Source organism: Mangifera indica, chromosome 7 (genome assembly GCF_011075055.1).
Source record: "Mangifera indica cultivar Alphonso chromosome 7, CATAS_Mindica_2.1, whole genome shotgun sequence".
Lineage (NCBI taxonomy): Eukaryota > Viridiplantae > Streptophyta > Magnoliopsida > Sapindales > Anacardiaceae > Mangifera > Mangifera indica.
The window spans coordinates 10,989,741-11,011,261 of NC_058143.1; the positions used below are offsets into that span (position 1 = coordinate 10,989,741).

Below are 21,521 nucleotides of genomic sequence, written 5' to 3' on the forward strand. Positions count from 1 at the left end.
AGAGATTAGAGGTGAAAAGTTAATTTTTAAACCTAAAAATTATGAGATTAGAGAATAGAAATACAAATTTCAAAACTTAACAGTAATTCTAAAATATAAATTTAAATAAAATTTATAAATAATGATTTTATCCTTGATATTAACAACAAAATTTAACAAATAGGTGGATATTTAAAATTTCAAAAGTTAGCAAATATAAGTTTCGGTTTGTATTAAACCTTGTGTGAGAATAAGTCTATAGGTCTAGCAATAATATTATTCTTTGACTAAGAAACAAGGTGCAATTTGAAACTTACCTTAATAATAAAAACAAGTATTTCTTTGAAATTCTTTTTCTAAGTAACTTATTTCAATAATTCAAAATAATATTTTTCACCATGTATCAATATATATATTTATTATTTTGGAATGAAACATAAGAATTTGGCTCTTCCATTAAAAACTACAAAAGACAGTTTTTACATTAATTTTCAGGGACTTATCTTGGAAACATTTCAACTCATTAAATATTATTCTGTATTTTTATTTATTCTAACAATTAATTTTACCAAGCCATCATTAAATAATTAATTATCAGCATATTTTAATCGCTTTCATTTTATTCAACGAGAGCGTCTTCCTTTGTCTTTTTCTCTCTGTATACCCTTTGTACAATTCCTTCCCTTCTAGGGTTCCTTCTCCTCCTTAAATCATGGAATCGGAGGACGATTTCGATATGCAAGACGCCAATGAATCGGCCGAGGACGACGATTTCTACAGCGGCTTCGATGACGACGCCGCTGGTCCTGCCTACGCATACGATAGCGACGACGATGCCGACGTTGCCGATTACGAATTCATGCATAACGATTCCGATGATTCTGATGATCACATCTTTCATCGCCACCAGGTAATCCAAGTTTTTTCCGTTTTCGCAACTTTTTCTCAACCTCATTTCCTTTTTTTTGGTTGGATTGTTGTAATTTTAGCTCAATCTTGCGTAATACTATTTCTTTGGAATTTTTTTTCGAAATTAAAGTCTCTTATGACCTGCATTTTTGCCATGGATTTTAAATTTCAAAGGTGGGTATGTGAATTATGAACTTTTGAAGTCTGGTGGCTTTGTGGTATCTTAATTTGGTTGATGTTTGAAGATATTGAATTATTTCACACCATACGTTGTTGTAGCTTTTTACAGATTTATGGCATTTTTTGTTTGATATTGTAATTTTAGCTCAGTTCTCTGTTAGGTCTTTGGTAATTTAATGAAAATTGAAGTCTTTTATGATTTGCATTTATGCTGTTGATATGAGTTACAAGGGTAGATATGTAAATTAAAATTTTTAGATTTTGTGCTTTTTAATTTGGTTGAAAATAATGGGATTAAGTTCATTTGTGCCATAGATCATGAAGTGTGTTGTGCCAGTAATACTGTGATTTTGCAACTCGGTAATATTGCTGTTCTTTAAATTTTGTACTCTTTTTTGTTGTTGAAATTGAAATTTATTCTATTTTGTATTGTGTTTGCTAAGTGTAGTTGCTTAATTTAGCTGAATAGAGGTTATTATGGTTGTTTTTTCTTTTTTTTTTTTTTTTTTGAGTTTCTATTTTTGGTTGACTATGATTCATCTTGTTTACATTGCAGTTTATGTTAGTTAGAAATATCTGTCAATTATGCAATATTCAGAGTGTGTACCAAGTGGGCTTTATTCTGTTTGGGTATTTTTTTTAATGAATGCACATCAAGTTTCACTAGATTGGTTTCTGGCGCTATGATGATTTGGTTAAGTTGACAGATGTAACTGTAATCTTGCGTGGCAAATTTTTGCCTGATTAAAAATGTATTGGTGGGAGCAACTTCAGGATTTTTTATTTAAGCTCACGAGTTTAGTGCAGAAGGCCCTGTATGCTGTCAATACTTAATTGAGTTATTATTTCAAAAATTTAATAGGATCACTGGCATATGTTTTGGGCTAACTTTTTGATATTATTGAATGAGTGTGCACTTAACAAATTATGTCTTTGCAAGCCCATATGATGATTTATAGAGATCTTGTTGTAATCTTTTATTCTAATGTGCATTTTTTTCTTGTCGTAGCTAAATTATACTATTTTGAGTGAGTCGGATATTCGTCGGCGTCAAGAGGAAGATATAACAAAGATATCCACTGTGCTTTCTATTTCGAAAGTTTCAGCGCGTGTACTGCTCCGCTTTTATAATTGGTAAGATATTCAGTGACTGATGGATGTTGTGTTCTTGCATTAATAAGGCTTTTACTTTGTTTGAATAACGTTATTTATATGCTATTTAATTATTCTTTGGACAAAATTTAGGATCTGTTTGTTATTGCCTCTTCGAACAGAACTTATGCAAGAAGAGCTTACATGATTACAACTTGTTAGAGTAGTACTTTTATTAAAAATTTGTCAGTTGTTTGGTTAGAGAAATGTAGAAGTGTTTTATAGTCTTAAATTACCAAAAATAGTGATATATATAAGAAGAGATAAAGTCAAATTTATGAAATGATATGGGAGTATTTTTGAAATTTCAACAATTTAAGTAAGCTGCAAAAGATTTTATTGGAGAAGCTCAAAATATAACCGAACAGCTTATAGTCATCCTATTCAATAAGCTCTCCACTTGGATGTAGCTTGATGCTCTAACAAATTTATATTCATTTGGATTACAGGAGTGTCAGTAAAGTGCATGATGAATGGTTTGCAGATGAAGAAAAGGTTCGCAAATCTGTTGGCTTATTGGAGAAACCAGTTGTTGAATTTCCAAATGCTAAAGAAGTAAGCTGCCAACATATATCTTTAATTGTGTTTGTCTGCAATTTGTATTAAGATCTTGGGATGTTGATTGCTTGTTCAGTAAACATACTTTATGCTATGTTAATTAATAATTTTTTTCTTATATGTGCCTTTAATTTGCAGCTGACTTGTGGGATATGTTTTGAAACCTATCCATGTGGTAGCTTGCATGCTGCTGCTTGTGGTCATCCATTCTGTAATACATGCTGGACAGGTTTGTTCTAGTGCACCAGGATTTATGTTGTGATTTTCGTAACATGCCTGATGCATGAATTGTTGGTTAAGAGTGTATTGTTGAGTCTAAATTTTCTATTCTGTTGTAGTTTGGAAAGATAGGGATCTCTTTTTCTTCCTGTATACTGCTATTTTTCTTTAAAAGGAAGAAAACTAAAAAGTGAAGGTGGTGTACTCTTCTTGTGGACCTTTTTTATTCGCTTTTACTTTCAATATTTTTTATTTATAAGATTCCACTATCAATGTCTTGACCCTCTATCTTGGTAAAATAAATCTCAGTTTCGATCATGGGGACACTGTGGGAACAAAATTATTTATCGTACTAAGAAGTAAAACCAATTTCTTAAGCAGTTGAACTGTTTTCCCTTTGATTTCTATGTGGGAACAGAAGTATGCTTCTCTTCTGACTATATTATGTACTTTTCTTTTCAAAGTTATGTTCTTGGAGAGAAAAAGCTACAAAGAGAGGAAGAAATATATTCAATTATATTAAAAAAAAAGTTGATATTTTTGATTGCATGCTTATAATTTACATTATTCTGAAGGATGGAAGATGAATGGTGGATTTATAGTCTTATTTAATTAAATTTTATCTTACAAAGATTGAGGGGTAAGGGGTTCTTAAGCAAGGCTTATGCACATTATATCCCATTATTGTTGAATTACGTTTTTTTTATGCATGTAGTTCTCCACATTGTGTATGGTTCAACATATATCGTGGTATATGCTGCTGAGATACATGCTACCACTTGGTAGAAATACATCTGAAAATATTTCAACTTACAACCTCAGTTTTTGTCATGAGAAGAACACTTCTACTTCCATTTTATTTTTTTTGTTTATCAATTTTTTTTGTCTGTAGGGTATATCAGTGCATCCATTAATGATGGTCCTGGTTGTTTGATGTTGCGATGTCCTGACCCATCTTGTAGTGCTGCCATTGGTCAAGATATGATTAATCTACTAGCATCTGATGAGGACAGAGAGAAATATTCTCGGTATTTTATTCGATCTTATGTTGAAGATAACAGAAAGGTGATAGTACTTTTATAGTTATCAGCGAGTTCTTTATCTATTGTCCTCAGTCAAAAAAGAGATCTTGCAAGCTCGTTATTTTATAAAAGAAATAAAGTTCTGATTTTTTAAAGTGAAATATTATTTCTGATCCGTTACATTTACATTATTATCAAAAGTCAGATTATGGTACATTAAGTAGCAGATTGTGCAAGGTATGTTGATCGAATAGATCTAGTATACCAGATTTATAGCACTACACACTTCCAGAACAAAGTTAGCTTTTACCTGCAGAAGATAACTGATTGCAAAAGCAATTGAAATATATACAAAGGAGTATTGGACCTTAGAGTGTCTATTCTTTCAGTAATTTCTATATAGAAGAGCCAGTAAGTCAGTTTCACTCTTAAATGGAAGAATTTACTGCAACCAAAAACCATACATCGTCTTGATGAATGTGAGAAAATATTTAATATGATCAACTTAAAGTGATTCACATGATTACTTTGTATTATCTCCTTAAACGCACATAAGTTTAGTACTGAAAGACTTAAGAGATAAAAAATGAAAAATCTGGCACAACTAACTGAGACAACAAGATCAAACTAAATAGAATCAGTTACCTTTTCACCTCCTTGTATTATCTTGGATCACTTTATGATGTAAAGTCAGCATTTTCTTGCATCTTCAATTAAACTATTAAAGTATGATATTGTATTTGATTTTGACTGAAGTGGTGGATTATTTAATTTCCGTTTTTAGTTTGCTATAGAGATATAGTGATTGACTTACAATATCACTATGTCTATAGGAAATGTTGGGGATTATTTCATTTTGATTTTTTATTTTCTATGGAGATATGGAGTGGTTGACTTACAGTATGACTATGTTTTCTGGGATATTTAAGTTTTAAAGTACAAGAATCTCCACAACCTTAGCTTTATCCTTGTCTTCCTCTTCTTTGTGGTTGTGTTTCTGTAGGTTTTAAGGTCTGCAAAATGACATAACCCAACACTTAAATCATTTATGAAATAGTATTTTAAGGCTTTTATATGGTTTAATTATATATAAATGTGTAGGATGATTTTATTCTAATTTTTATATGTATTGTAATGGTTTTGTTTATTGTTGCTTGTGTTATTGTGCATGCATCATTACTCTCTAATATATCCTGCATGTAGCTGGGATGAGCTGAGATGCTTTTGATTTGCCTCAAATTCATCCGTCTGGTCCTGCATTTAAATTATTATGTGATGCTTGATTCATATAGGTGAACTTGACATTAGGATTTTGGATTTCTTTGTGATCTTCTTCTCTTCAGTATGTAAAATCTTTTTTTGTAATTGGTTATTTTCTGCAGACCAAATGGTGTCCTGCACCAGGTTGTGATTTCGCTGTGGATTTTGTTGTTGGTAGTGGTAATTATGATGTTACTTGCCGTTGTTCATATTGCTTCTGCTGGAATGTAAGTCTCTTTGGCTGCCAACTGATTTCTGCTTTGTTCTAGTACTTTCTGGTTAAATTATCAGTTGCAGCACATTTGCAAAGACACTGTACAGTTTAACCCAGCCTTTGTGTTTTATTTTCTATGAAACATAATGTGAATTTATCATACAGTGTACTGAGGAAGCCCACCGTCCTGTAGATTGTGGCACTGTAGCCAAATGGGTATTGAAGAATAGTGCAGAGTCAGAAAATATGAATTGGTATGTATCAAGATCTTAGCAATGAGAATAACTCTTCTTATTTAAGCTGGGCTGGAGAAATTAATTCAAACTTAGGCCTACCTGAATAGCCCTGTTTTACACATTACTCAAAAAAAGATATTAAACCTAATATGTTAGCCTCTTTGATAGACTTAAATGTTTGCATGTCTTTGTGGACATTTGTCTTTTACTCTCAGCAATGATATAAATCTTTTGCCTTCATGTTGAAGATAAAGAATTGGTTTGCATTTGAAGTTAACAAAAAATTTTATGTGTCTTATTAGAAAAAGAAAATATCATTTTGTGCTGTCTTTATCAATTACCCATGTGATTTAAATGGCTGTGTTTTCAGGATATTGGCTAATTCCAAGCCTTGTCCAAGGTGCAAGCGACCAATCGAGAAAAATCAGGGCTGCATGCATATGACATGTACACCCCCATGCAAATTTGAATTTTGCTGGTAAGCTTCTATACATGTTTAGGCATTATTTGTAATTGGGAACTGTGGTTTTCTTATGATTTTGAATTTTTCACCAAGAACACTTGATCCTGTGAGGTAAAACTATACTTTTTTTTTTTCCATGAACTTATTTAGTCATTTGAATTTACATCCTTTTAGGCTCTGCCTTGGTGCTTGGTCGGAGCATGGTGAGCGGACAGGTGGTTTCTATGCATGCAATCGTTACGAGACAGCAAAACAAGAGGGAGTGGTATGTCAGTCTAGTTCAATTATTTTTCTTCCCTTCTACTAGCTCTTAGCACATTATCCTGTTGCTACTTGTGGCATTATCAAGTTTCCTTATAAATTTGGTCAATGCTGTTGCTTACAGTACGATGAGTCTGAAAAGCGAAGAGAGATGGCAAAGAACTCTCTGGAGAGATATACACACTACTATGAACGTTGGGCAACCAATCAATCGGTAAGTCAAAAGTCTGTGAGATTGTAGTAACTTTTATATAATTACTTGTTGTGTTTCCGATGATTAGTCATCTAAACCACTAGCTGTCAGATAACACTACATTTTATATATACATGGAGATGTAAATGATTAAATTAATAAATGATATAGAGAAATACACTAGTCTATCAGCTGTCCATGGAAGAGTTCAGATCACCTCTTGAGAAGGGAACAAAATCTGTACAAGAAGCCATAAAAGTTCATGTATTGGCTTTTTGCAGCAACAAAGCTGATTGAAGTACAGATATGTAGTTAAAACAACCTTAAATTTGAATAAAAACCAAGTCAGCTCAATGCTCCATTCCAGATAAAGAACTGATTTTCCTGGAAAATTTTTAAGTTGAGGACTACAATTGAAAAAATTAAGAAGCACTTTACCCACAACGCACTATAATCTTGTCCTTTTCGAATATTCCTATTTTTCCTTCACGCCAACGGACCCAAAATAGCACTAGCATGACATGTTTCCAACACATTTTGGCCTCAACTGAGTGCAAAAAAAATACTGTAGTAAAAGAGAACAGTATCTTTTAATAGCCCAGTGGCCGTTCACTTCTTTACAAGCATTGGACCATTAGAATAAAGCCACTGTTGAATGGAGGAAGCTCTCTTTTCCCTTTTCCAGCACATTCCTCAGCATGAAGAAGATAAATCAGGCTGGGTTTCTTTTTGGAATAACTTCTACCTTTTTAAACTTCCCTGAGTTAAGACAGATAGCTCAATGCTGAGGAAAAAGGAAAGCTATGTCACGATCTATATTTGGCTGATTTACTTCTGTTGTGGTTTTTTGAGAGTATGAAATCCTTGTAAACTTTCTACTGATTTGGATATCTAGCATCTATCTTATTCTAATTGTTTGTTCCATGCTGCAGTCTCGGCAAAAGGCATTCGCAGATCTTCAGAAAATGCAGACTGTGTTTGTAAGTCCAACTTTTTGTATATTGTTGTTTCCTAATTGTCATGCCAGCATAGTTGATTTTTGGCTTGCCATTTAGGATGATTGATGTAAATATACTGAGAAGTCATGTGATTGCTTTAATTGAAGACTGATCAACACATTCTTCATTAGGGATGATCTATATTTGCTTTTGTAAATTATGAAAGTGCTGATTATTATGTTTATTGTAGCTTGAGAAGCTGAGTGACGTACAGTGCCAACCTGAGTCTCAGCTAAAGTTCATCACTGAGGCATGGCTACAGGTGCATTTCTGATTTCCTGCTTTATGGCCAGAAATGTTTTGTCTTTTTTTCTATAATATAACATATGTTCTTTTTGTAGATAGTTGAATGTAGGCGGGTTCTAAAATGGACATATGCTTATGGATATTATTTACCTGAGCGTGAGCATGCTAAAAGACAGTTCTTTGAGTACTTGCAAGGTACTTTAGTCTGCCACAAAGCTGCATTATGTTAATCTTTAATATGGTTCAATAACCCTCTATACCATGCAGGTGAGGCTGAGTCTGGACTGGAACGACTTCATCAATGTGCAGAGAAGGAGCTACAAGTTTATGTCAATGCAGAGGGTCCATTGAAAGATTTCAATGAATTCCGAACAAAACTTGCTGGATTGACAAGGTTAGTAATATTGAGATATTTTCTGGAATGGAATATACAGTCTGGACAAGATATGAATAATGTTGCACTATTGCAACTTTGTATCTTGTAATAATCTGGCGCAGTTAGTTCAAGCATGATTCAATTGTAGTTTGTTGATATATTTTTCAAATTAGCTTATTGGTGGAGTCCCTGGTCTTCCCATGCAGATTGTTTATTTTTTATTTTTTAATTTTTGATAGCCTGCTACTGAATTTGGTTTCAAAATGGAACAATGTTGTGATTACTTGACGGTTTTGTTATGAAACTATAAAGGAATATAAATGTCGGTGTAAACTATTTTCGTCGATCCTTTCTATTTAAACCAAATTGTTATTCTCTTTGATAACAGTGTGACTCGAAACTACTTTGAGAATTTAGTTCGAGCTCTAGAAAATGGTCTCTCAGATGTAGAGACACATGCTGCCTGCAGCAGGCAAGGAAGCTCGAAAAACTTGGTAGTATGCAACAGAGGAAGAAGTGGGAAATCTAAGGGTTCTACATCCAGATCAAGTGGGTCAAACAGAAACATTGACAATTCAGGCCACTGGTACTGTGATCATTGCACCTACGCAAATGTCAATTCTACCACAGTTTGTGCAATGTGCCAGAATCATCGGTAAATCCATTCCTATGCAGATCAGCCCACCTGGAATCGGAGAGCCTTCACCTCTGCTGTTTGGTTTCCTCGACAAATGCTGTCAGAGCGTTTCCAGGATGTAAGAACACTACAAAATATCCTTTTGTATCTCTTCCCTGAAAATCCGATAAAGCAGAATGGACAAATAACAAAGGGTGGGAAAGGGAAACGACATGGTCAGTGTCGAGTGTATAGTTCTTGCTGTTCAACCAAGTTCATTTAAATTAAATCTCTGCCATGTTTCAGGATCGGAGAAAATGTATTATTTCTACCTCCTTTTCTTTAGCCCTATGGTCATTTATTTAAGTTATAAATATATTTGTATTACGCTTGAAGCTTCAAGTGGATTTGTAAAATGGTAACTCGGGGGCAATGGAGCTCATTAGTGCCTGCATGAATGAAATTAATGAAATAAAACTATCACACCATTTGTTACCCAGAAATTGTTCATTGATTGTGCTCGATGCTAAAAGAATATTCCTCTTTTGCACGTCCCGCAAGTATTGCATTTCAAATACTTTAGCAGAATCCAAGGAAGCTCGATGCAAGCAAAACAGATCGGATGATTATTGTAAAGTATTGAAGGAGAAGCCTTGTTGTTCTTATGGTTTTTGAAATGATTGCATTTTGTTTAGGGATATTGAATTTTTTAACCTCTTTTAAAATTATGTATGCATATATACTATTCATCTTAAACTTTAATAAAAAATATCATAACAGTAGTCTTTTTCCCAAAAATTTCTCTATTGATGTGACTCATGCAAAAAAATTCTCTTTTTCGTCAGCCTTTTAGCAAGGGAATAAATCTTTGTAACACGAAAAAAATTTGAAGCATGACGATTCTTTAACTCAGGAAATTAATCGAAACAGACACTTGTGATTAAATAATAAAATCCATGAGAGAAATTAGAGAAAGAAACCGCTTGTCATTATAAGGGATTTATATAAACACAAGGGTGAGAGAGAAAAAAATTGCAAATTTCTTTAGAAAATTCATATTTGTTGTAAAGATCTCATAACAAAATCAACCAAATTCAGGTCAGTCTTAATTTAGACTCTTATATTATGTGTTTTCTTGTTTAACAATTAAAATCAAATAATGTAAGGTAGATTTATGTTTATGACTTTATGTGAAAGATAATTTTATTGTAATTTTATGTTGTTATATTGTTTAATGTTGTGATTCTATGTTGTTGTATTATTTAATATTGCTATAATATAATTGAAGTATTAATGGTTAATGTTAACCCCTTGGTCCCACATAAAAGCTGCATCTTGGGCTTCAATTTTTTTTTCTAGTAACTTTTTCCCTTGCATCCAATATCTACTAACTACAATTGGTTATTGAATTATCATATAAGATCAAAGATTAGGGTATTTGTAAATGTCCAACGGTTATTGAATTAACATATAAACATAATTTGAAAAGAATATGCAAATGCATAATCTGAAAAAAAATAAGCGCTTGGCGTTAATGCCAAGCAGTTCCAACCCCTTCATATTTTTTTCCAAAACTTTCTTTTTCTTTCTTTCAATATCCAACAATTAAAATTGGAAAATATCACTTGTCGTCCTACTATGTAGTCATCCGTTATCATTCAATTATGTTTCAGCGTCGCCAATGATCGGTGAAAGCTGCCGATGGTCATGGCTCCTGGGTGTCTCTTCTTTTGGTGCTTCAAATTTTCAGTTTCTTAGAATCCTTATAATGGCGTGTTGCTTCAATTACTTTTCAAGAGGAATGTTGTTCACTCATATGTGTTACTTTAATTATTTTTCAAAGTTTTTCACTATTTCAATTATTTTCCATTGACACAAGATTAAAGATTCCTTCCAAAGTATCAAAGTTGTAGAGAAAAAGAGAGAGAGGGTCTCTGCATGGGAAAAGAGAGAGAATCGCTTTACATGAGTCACGTCAACGGGGATATTTTGGAGAAGAGATTACTGTTATGGTATTTTTTTTTAAGGTTTGAGATTAGTTGTATATATGTATATGCAGTTTAATGGAGGCTAAAAAATTCATTATCTCTTTTATTTAAGTTAAGGGATGTAATAGAGGATGAAAGAAATAATTTATTCAAATTTTATGGGGTTTCTCATAATTCAGGCAAACCTCACGGATAGGGTTGGACTCGAGAGCCCGAAACGAGCCGACCCTAGCCGAGCTAGAGCTCGAGCTATTCCTCAGATTTTTTAATTAAAAATTTTGATACAAAACGACGTCGTTTTGACCAATATGTATTAAAACGACGTCGTTTTAACCAATATGTATTAAAACGACGTCGTTTTAATAACGAAAAACGAGTCGAACTGAATTTGAGCCGAGTTTGAGTTTGTTTTTCACGAGCTCGAACTCGAGCTCAAGTATATGTGAACCGAACCGAGCTTGAGCTCAAGTAAACTCAAGCTTGGCTCTGTTCGAATCCAGCCCTACTCATGGATATAAAAGAAATTTATTTTAAAATAGCTCCATATAAACTTATTATTATTTAAAGCTCCTAAAAAATTGTTTAATTTGTTCACCCCTTGTATTTTCAAAAACTATGTTCTCTCAAGACATCCATGTAATTATAAAACCCCTCGTACTAAACTCCAGTATTGTATGAAATAAAACGTGTCCAGGTAGACCCAACCCATTTAGACGAATCATATTGTCTTTCTCTCTCACCTTCATTTTGCCTTTGGGAACCAAAGGAAAAATTCAAAAAACTTTTGGTTTCGACACTTGGACTCCCTCCAAACTGAGTTTTTTAATTAAGCTAAGTCAGAAAAAGAAAGAATGGAAACAACTTTGTTTCCTTTAACTCCTTGCTGGATTAAAATTTGTTAATCTAGCCGAATTTGGCCTTAACCCCCATCTAACCAACTTATTTAGATATAGTTGAACAATTCTTTTATTTAGACAAGATTTGACCAACTTTTTTTAAAGTTTTTTTGTTCACATAATTTCTCTATGACGTACGTTATATTCTTTGTTTTTATTACGCTTTTTTATTTGTTATTTTTTTAATCTCATTTTGAGTAAGAGAATTAGTGGTTTTCTTCTTATATTGTGTAGGTAATGACATATGATTTGAGTAAGGGGATATTTAGTTATACTCTTCAAGTGCAATAGAGGTTTATAGAGGGTATGCAACTAGAATAGGAACAATTTCAGTCTATGTCGTAGGAGATGAAAGACAAAATGGCATATAGTATTCGCCCTTTTTTTGAGCAATGTGATTGAATGTCATGGGAATATAAAGTTATTTATATTGGTCTAGGCATGTGAGTTGGTGGTTATATACACTCTTAGTGCACCTTCGAATTTCAAGTCATTAACTAAGATCATATGAGAGGCGGATGATCTAATACTTGCATTGAAGGGGAAAACTGTGGTACTAGGTGATTAATTTGTATATAATTGGCAACTTCTTATATCCAAAGCACTCATTTGCATTGGTGCCAAAAGATTCTCTTCCATTGTGGATGTTTTATAACCATCCCCTCATGTAGTTTGTCTTAATAACTCGAAATCAGAAGAGCATGCACTAGACTTTACCCCTAGGTGGTGTTTGATTTAGGGAATGTTTTATTATCAAAATTAGAAAATTATTTTGAAGATAGATTATCTTAAGAATTACTAGATAAAAATTATTACTGTATTTGATAAAATTTGATAAAATTTGATAAGTATAAATAATTATTATATTTGGTTAAAGGTAATAAAAGAATACAAATATATTATTTTACTTAAATTCCTTTTGGTATAATTATTCTAAAATATTTTTTATGTTATTTGTCATATTAATTAAAAAATTAATAAATAAAGATATAGTTATAATAAAAATCAAGATTACATTAATAATATTTTAATACCTAAGGTGAAAGTGCTAATTAGACCATCTCTTATATTATCAGTCACAACATCATTGATAATAAAATATTATCGAAATATTTTATTACTTATAAACCGAACAAAGTAATGTAAATAATAAAAGATAAATTACCAAAGTAATATTTAATTCCTTCAACCAAATGGCCCTTAGAATGCATGCAACCCTTAATCTGCATGCCTACTTAACATAACTTTACATTCCCATGATGTTGAATTGCATTGTTCACAAGAGAAGAGAACATGTATGATACTATTTTGTCCTTCATCTCCTACCATATTGAATGAGATTGTTTCCAGTTTGGTTATACTTTGTTTTAGATAACGCAATACATTACTAACTTATGATTAAGCACATAACAATTAAATAATTATGAAGAACTCAAACTATCTAGAAAAATTCTAACTAAAAGAGAAATTTGGTCAAAATCTTCAGCTAGATTCGCCTAATCAGGTTCCACAATAATAAATCTTTGACATTGATGCATAAATATTTTTTTTATTGTTTCAACAACGTGAGGAGGGTGGATGTGAACAAGGACCATGTTCCACCAACTAAGAAACAATTAATTCTTTTACTAAAAAGCTCTTGCTACAATAAATTAACATCATAAGACATATTTTGCTTGATAATATCATCGACAAATTTAGAAACTCAACAATATGGCCTTTGAACTTGTCTCACTACTCATTGTATGTTGTATCATGAATTTTGTCATTCTGTCTAGGCAAATTTTAAACAATAAAAGAATCCACCTACTATTGACATTCCATTGTAAACAAAGATGCTTTTGTGAGATCAAGTTCAATGAGATGGAAAGCCACTATCTTAGAGCTAGGTATGGATGCTTGAGAAAAAAACTACTACACCTAACCGTTGTTTGACAACTATACATATTGCACTAGTTTAACCGTTGTAGATATTGGATCAAAGAAAGTGTCCACAAACTTACCAAAACACATTGTCCTTTGTTAGGTTTCCCCTCATGATTTCTAACAAATTCAAATGATAAAAGTTGGTTACAACTACTAGATAGAACTAATCCTCTATTGACCTCAAATCACATGTCACTTTAGCTACATTATTCACACTACACAAGGAGAGAAATAATTTTTAAATAATCACTTACCATAGACACACCCAAACATTTTAAAATAAAGCAATTTTCAATTAATGGGTGAAAATAGTTCCATTCCATCAAACCGAATTTGATCCCAAAAAAGTGTCTATCTATTCTCAACATCAAGTGGTAGAGAGAAACATTTCTTGGGATCCAATCTAGTGACATGGAATGTGACTGCTAGTGTTGGATCTAAATCAAGTTGATTATGTTTTAAAAGCTAACTTAGTTTGGTTAGGTTTAACTTAAATTTGTTTCGTTTGAATTTGAATCGAGTTTAAGTTAGGAGGGTTAACTCTTTTTTAAAACCAATTAAGTTAAACTAGAGCTAGGAGGGTTAACTCATTTCTTCTTCTTAAAAGAATTTTGTCTTCAAAATTTATTCAAATTTTGTCCTCAAAATTTATTCAAACAACTATTGGAACCTTTGCCTAATATCTTGCTTGACTCTCATGAGGCCTCCTCAACTTAATGACTTTCCAAAAAACCTTGATTAAAGGAATATGTTTATTTTTTAGCTCCTTAACCCGTCTGTCCAGAATCTGGACTAGGCCATCCATATAAACTAAACTGTCATTAAGTTCCACATTTTCAATCCTCAGCTCATGGGTTGTGCCACTAATATACTTGTGTAACGACATATGGAATATGTTGTGAATGCGGTATATGCTCGCTGGAAGAAGATTCCAGAATTCATACAATGTTGATGAACCAAAGTGGATTTGTTTCATTGGAAGAAGGAACTAACAAAGTAGAAGCAACAGCTAGTTGCCAAGTGATGCACTCGTCCGTGGCAGGGGAAAGAAGAAATGGAAGAAGTTTTCTCTACTCTAGGTGTTGTATTTCATGTTTACGACAAGAAAATGTCAAGTCTTTTGTCAAAACATCTTTCTTTAACAAAAGTTCTTATGTTTTGAAACATATTTGAGTTGGGAATTTGGGAAAAAAATAATTTTTATGCAAATGGATATTTGAGTGATGGATTAAATTAATTCTATGTTAGTTTAGAGTCTTATTTTATACCAAAATAATATATCTTAGTTCTTGTTCCAGTTTAGGCCTATTTAAAGGTGAGCCTATGCACATATTCTCAAAATTTTAACATACTGTCCAATACAACATATTATAATCATCCATAAAATCAAATAAATGAGATGTTGGTCCTACTTACCTTATATTTGGCGATAACCATTTCCTTTATATAGCCAATTTTCTAGTCACCAAATTCTGACAACACAAATCCTCTCTTCAAATTCATAGTAACTCTCTCTCTCTTTTTCTTTATTTTCTCTGTTTAGAAAAATAAAATGTGTAAAACTTGTCAGTTATGTGACTTTCTTATATCATTTTTTTTTAAATAAATTACAGCAAATGGACGTACACTCTTTGTGTATGGTTGTTTACAGTTGTTTCAACTATTCAAATTGTGTTCTCTCCTCTAAAACCATGATTACCTAATAATCGAATCTTATAAATGATCGTACATCTTATATACAAGATCATTCATCATGTCAAATTCTGACTTTACCCCTTTCATGATTGTTCCCTCTACATGAACAATTCCAACTTGATGAACAGACATACAAAAAATACAATGCACGATCATTTATCTTTTTAAAATTACAAAATTTAAATAATACAAAGCAATAAAACGACCAAAATGTTCTCGAGCCATACCTATGTATTGATATATTTATTATTTTGGGATAATAAGAATTTGGCTCTTACATTAAAAACTACAAATGACAATTTTTGTTTTTACATTAGATTTTAGAAACTTATCTTGGAAACATTTCAACTCATTAAATATTCTGTATTTTCATTCTAACATATTGTTAATTTTACCAAATCATCATTAAATAATTAATTATCAGTGTTGTAAATATAATAAAAAATATAAAAAGATAAATAGATTAAAGGGGTGTTTAGTTTGGGTAATATTTTATTACCAAAATAAAGAGATTAACTTGAAGATAGATTACTTAAGAGATTAATGAGTATAAATGATTACTATGTTTGATAAAATTTGGTAGGCAAAAATAATTATTATATTTGGTTAAAAGTAATAAAAGAATACTAGTGAATTATTTTACTTAAATGTCATTTAATATAATTATTTTTAAATATTTTTATATTATTTGTTATATTAATTAAAAAAAATTATTTTTATCTTAAAAAATTAATATATAATAATATAATTATAATAAAATCAAGATTACCTTGATAATATTTTAATACCTAAGATGAATATGGTAATCAGAGTACCACCTATATTACATGTCACATCAGTATTAGTAATAAAAAATTACCGTAATATTTTATTATTGACAAACAAAACAAAGGAATAAAAGATATATTACTAAGGTAATCTTTAAATACTGGAACCAAATAGCCCTTGAGGAAGAACTGAGAGAAAGACATTTTAATTTAAGGAAAAAAGTAAGGAGGAGAGGAGAAAAAGAGAGGTGTAAAATCCGGATGAAGAAAAATGTGTATATCCAAATGACAGGGAGGGGTTTTTATATGTGAAATTCACTGCCCCTCTTTATTGACTAAATTTCATCTTCTTCTTGCATTCCCACCCAATTTTCAAACTTCGCTGCTTGTAGTGGAAAATCCATTAGACATGTAACACTCTTTCTTGAATTTCTATCACTTACAGATAATTATATTAACTTTAGTAAAAAAAAATTCAGTGAGATAAAAACTAAAGCAGAGGAATGTAATTATTTAGTGTGCCGTAAAGTGGGATTGGATATACTTAAACTGCGTCATTAAAAACCATATTAGGAAAACCCAGTAAGAGAAAATCTAATGAAAGAAAAAAGAGTATAGTACACCTTTTGTCTAATATGTGATAAACTTTAAAAATTTGTCTAACAAATGTTCCCTCTGATGAATGCTTACGCTTTTTATAGTGAGATTAATTTGATTACTTGTTGAGTCGTCACATACCGATGTTATACACTAACTTTTCAAATGTTGATGTTGGTAATGTCTTAGTGAACAAATCTACAAGATTCTCACTGGATCGTATTTGCTTAACATCAATCTTTCTACCCTGGGAGAGCTCATAAGTGTAAAAGATCTTTGGTGAAATATGTTTGGTTATGTCGTCTTTGATGTATTCCCCTCTAATTTGGATAATACATATTGTATTATCTTCATATAATATAGAAGGACTGTCTGTTGTAGAAGGAAGACTACATGTATTTCGGATATGATGAATGACAAACCGTAACCGTATGCATTCTCGGTTGGCTTCATGGAAAACTAGAATCTCTGAATGATTTGAAGATATTGTAACTAAAATCTGTTTGGTGGAGTGCCAAGATATTATTGTGTCATTATAAATAAAAACATATCATGTCAATGAACATGCCTTATGGGGTTCAAAAAGATAACTAGTATCTACATATCCAATCAAACTAGGATTTTTAGGGGATTTGAAATAATAAAATAATCTCTAATCTCTAATCCCACATAAGTAATGAAATATATGTTTGATTTCATTCCAGTGGTAAAAGGTTGGTGCAGAGTTAAATTAACTAATAAATTGACTGCGAAGAATATATTCGGTCTAGTGCAAATATAATATGAGTCTAAAGGCATTAAGATACAGTATTTCATGACCGAATATCTTTTCATTTTCTTTCTTAAGAAGAAATGAATCTTTTTTAGGATCAAGAAACCAAACAACCATTAAGGTGCTCAAAGGATGAGTCTTATCTATATTAACGCATTTTAATAAATTTTTCAATATATGTTGATTGATGGATAAGTATTCTATTTGAATTATGCTTGATTTATAGACTGAGATAATATTTTATTTTCTCTAAATTATTCATTTCAAATTCTTTTCTTAGATATTTGATAGTTTTTTAGAGCTCTTCAAGAGTCTCAATTAAATTCATATCATCAATATAAACTGCTACAATAGTAAATCTTGATTCTGATCTTTTAATAAAGACACATAGACATATAAGGTCATTCACATAGCCCTCTTTTTTCAAATATTTATTGAGGCAATTGTATCACATTTGATCGGATTATTTTAATTCGTAATAATATTTGTAATTTAATTGAGTACGTGTCTCTTGAAGTGACCTTTTTTGCTTCAGAGAATTTATAACCTTCAAAGAGTTTAATGTAAATTTCAGTATCCAAATTTTCATATAAATAACCAGTAACTACATTCATTAGACGCATAATTACTTATTTAGAGACTATTAAACTGATTAAATATTTGAATGTGATTATATCTATTGCAGGTGTATATGTTTTATAAAAGTCTATACCTGATTTTTGGGAAAAGTCTTAGGCTACAAGCGTGGCTTTATATTTAGCAATTTCATTTTCTCATAAATACCCATTTATATCCAATGGGTTGTACATCTTGAGAACTATAGGCCTAAACACTTGACGTTTGGCTAGAGAAGTTAATTATACTCGAATGAGTCCTTCCCATTTAGGCCAATCATGTCTTTGTCTGCACTCAGTCACAGTACGTGATTCAAAATCATTATCATTCATAATTTTAATAGTTATTACAAATGAAAATATATCATCAATATTAATCATTTCACAGTTCCACATCTCTCGTGTATAAGTATAATTTAAAGATATTTCAGTATTCTTATTTTTCTGTTCTTCAGGATTTTGTATCACTTCAAGGGTTTGCACCACTTCAGAGGTTTGAGTCTCTTCAAGAACCATTACCTCTTCTGGGGAAAATTAGAGAGTGTGAATTTTTTATTCATTTTAGGATCATCATAATTGATATTTGTTTGATTATTTACTTTTTTTTTTTAGGGACAATATCCTTTGATCCAACAGGTCTATCACTCTTCTAGAGTGTAGTAGATTGATTAGTCACAGTTTGAATAGATTGTTCAGCAGTCACATTAATTTTCACTGGTGCATTGACAACTGAATCATGTGATCTTGTTACTTTTATCGTATCTACAAATGTATCAGACATTTGATTGACAATAATTTGTAAACGCACTATCTTTTACACTTTAGTTTCACTTTGGGATGTGTGAGGATTTAGATGAGACATGGTAGGTATATACCAAGTAAATTCATGTTTAACTTCAGGAGGCGTTTTCTGTTCTTCTAACGATAGGAATGTTTTCTCATCCAAGTGATAGTCTATAAATCATACAGTAAAAATATCACCTGTTAATTATTACAAATATTTGATAATGAATGATGAATTATATTTAACATATATTTTCAAAACGATGTTAGAGTCCCATTTTTATGCGTTGAAGAGACATAATAAGAACATATACAGTACAACCAAATATCCTCAAATAAAATATAAGTGAATATTGATGATGACCAAAAACTAATTGTAAGGAAGAATATTGATGATAAGATAAATGTTACAAGTGAATTAACGCTGTAACATGTAATATAACATGTCTCCACAAAGAAGTTGCTAATTGAATTCTCAGAAATAAAGTACGTGCAATTACTTAGAGTCGTTTGATAAGAGACTTAGCTACTCTATTCTGTGTGTGGACATACGAGACTGAATGTTCAACATTAATTCCCATAGAGTTGCAATAATCACAAATATCTTGAATGTAAATTCACCAACATTATCTAACCGTATTGACTTGATCAAATAATTGATGAAATGTGTTTTTAATTTGATAATTTGTGTTAACGATTCAACAAATGTAATATTTCGAATTGACAATAAACAAATATGAGACCATCGTGCAAATACATAAATTAAGGGCATAAAATAACAAAATGACCCACTGGTGGATGAATGGGCTACATATATCCCCTTGAATTTTTTGTAGGAATGATAGAGATTCAACTCCAATTTTGGAGGAAAATGAGCTTATTACTAATTTACCATAAGAACAGTCGGTGCAAAATTTTAAATGGACAATAAAATTCTATGAGTATTTAATGTATATGTATATGAATTTTCAATAATCCTATATATTATTGTAGATCTTAGGTGGTCTAAATGGTCATGCTAAAACATAAATACTTTTGGATTTAAAAACTCTTGGTTTGATATTATGTAGGTTTCAATTACTATTATGATTGTATAATATAATCTAGATAATAAAGTGAATAATTTTTCTAATATAAGTCTTCTTTCGGAGGCATTACCAGTTATACAGATAAATTATGTACTATTTTCACTTATGGTTTCAATGTGATAACTTTTTTTTTTTATATTTTTAAAACTAAGTAGATTTCTTTTAGATCTACTTGAATATAATGCATCATTAATGTTTGATTTGGTCCCATTTTTAACAAAATTGTGGCTCTTATGAACCCTTCAGTTAGATTTATTGACCTTGCTATATGTATACTTTAGCTTCAAGCAATGTTAAAAGTTAAAGAAAAATCTATTTTACTTGAGAATCATGTGCATTGTTGCACTATCCACAGCACATATGTCCCCATCATTAGCATTTGAAGTCAACGCTTCAATTTTGAAGTCTATATCCTTTTATTTAAAAATTACGTTAGTCATAACGTATACAAAATATTGAAAGAAAGAAGAACATGATAATAAAACACAAAATAATATCATGACTTTAAAATAATTATATATGATGAATTTTAATTATAAAATTCTTGGACATTCACGTCACTAATCAAGTGGCCCATATTTTATTTTTGAAAAAAGTTTTGACACATCAAGATTCTTTAGATCAACAGGATCTAAATCATCAAAAAATTTTAATTTATAGGTACTTAATATAAATCCACTTAATATTTATGTGTATTACAGGTACACAACTAATGATATTTACAACCACACTTACTTTTTTATGGTTTACTTTGCATTATTTTTCATTTTAGTCTTAGTGCATTTCTGGTGGTATGACTGAGATTTTCTGTTATAACTATTTTTATATCAAAAATTATTTCATTCATGATCTTACTCACACTTATGATAACTATTTATGGTAATTGCGGTCACTTTAGGGAACGATATAATACTTATGGGGGGAGTTAGATGAATTTTAACCAAAAAATATTAATTCATAATTTCTTTTTTCGATATTGCTACTACAACAACATAAAATAAAAAGTGTCGAATATCACATAATTATACTAAATTACAGAGCTATTGGAAGTATTATTGAATATGATGTTCAAATTTATCTTTCAAATTTCTCTATATATTTAATGAGTTTATCTTTATATCCATATATTCAGCTTACAATCTTTCAGGGAAGTGACGCCGGAAAAATAATGTCTTTGTATTTGTTTTTCTGGGACATTTTATTTAACAATAAAACTATGTGTATCCATTTTTGGTACACAATTTCTGTACACAGATAAGGTGTTATCATTTGATTGGATATTTTTTTATTATATAATGACACATGTTTTAAAATCACCTAATTACATGATAACACATCACTGTGTACATGAATTGTGTACCAAAAATAGGTATACATAGCATTGCTCTTTATTTAATCAATTTTTCAAGGGTCATATATTCAAGGTGGAGAGTTGTAAAAACCATTTAATATTATTCATCCAATTTTAGGAACTTCAGGTTCAAATATTGTCATATTTACAAAACTTTTAGTT

General features: G+C 31.0%; 1 protein-coding gene across 1 annotated transcript; it reads left to right on the top strand.

The window, feature by feature from the left end:
* The first annotated feature begins 583 nt into the window (after positions 1 to 583).
* Positions 584 to 9,377, top strand: LOC123221104 (probable E3 ubiquitin-protein ligase ARI8). The gene is made up of 15 exons (XM_044643805.1): positions 584 to 889; positions 2,078 to 2,202; positions 2,670 to 2,775; positions 2,917 to 3,007; positions 3,890 to 4,062; positions 5,402 to 5,506; positions 5,659 to 5,747; positions 6,100 to 6,207; positions 6,367 to 6,457; positions 6,578 to 6,667; positions 7,579 to 7,626; positions 7,835 to 7,906; positions 7,986 to 8,085; positions 8,158 to 8,284; positions 8,655 to 9,377. Exons 1-15 carry the CDS (start codon positions 692 to 694, stop codon positions 8,923 to 8,925), a joined length of 1,794 nt encoding a protein of 597 aa, XP_044499740.1. The 5' UTR covers positions 584 to 691; the 3' UTR covers positions 8,926 to 9,377.
* The last annotated feature ends 12,144 nt before the right edge of the window (positions 9,378 to 21,521 follow it).

What these genes read in the sequence shown, in the direction of transcription:
- LOC123221104 (XM_044643805.1), top strand. Translation starts at nt 692, where the DNA reads ATGGAATCGGAGGACGATTTCGATATGCAAGACGCCAATGAATCGGCC. An exon ending in CATATTGCTTCTGCTGGAAT is followed by an intron (nt 5,507 to 5,658) that starts GTAAGTCTCTTT and finishes TTTATCATACAG; the next exon opens with TGTACTGAGGAAGCCCACCG. An exon ending in AAACTTGCTGGATTGACAAG is followed by an intron (nt 8,285 to 8,654) that starts GTTAGTAATATT and finishes CTTTGATAACAG; the next exon opens with TGTGACTCGAAACTACTTTG.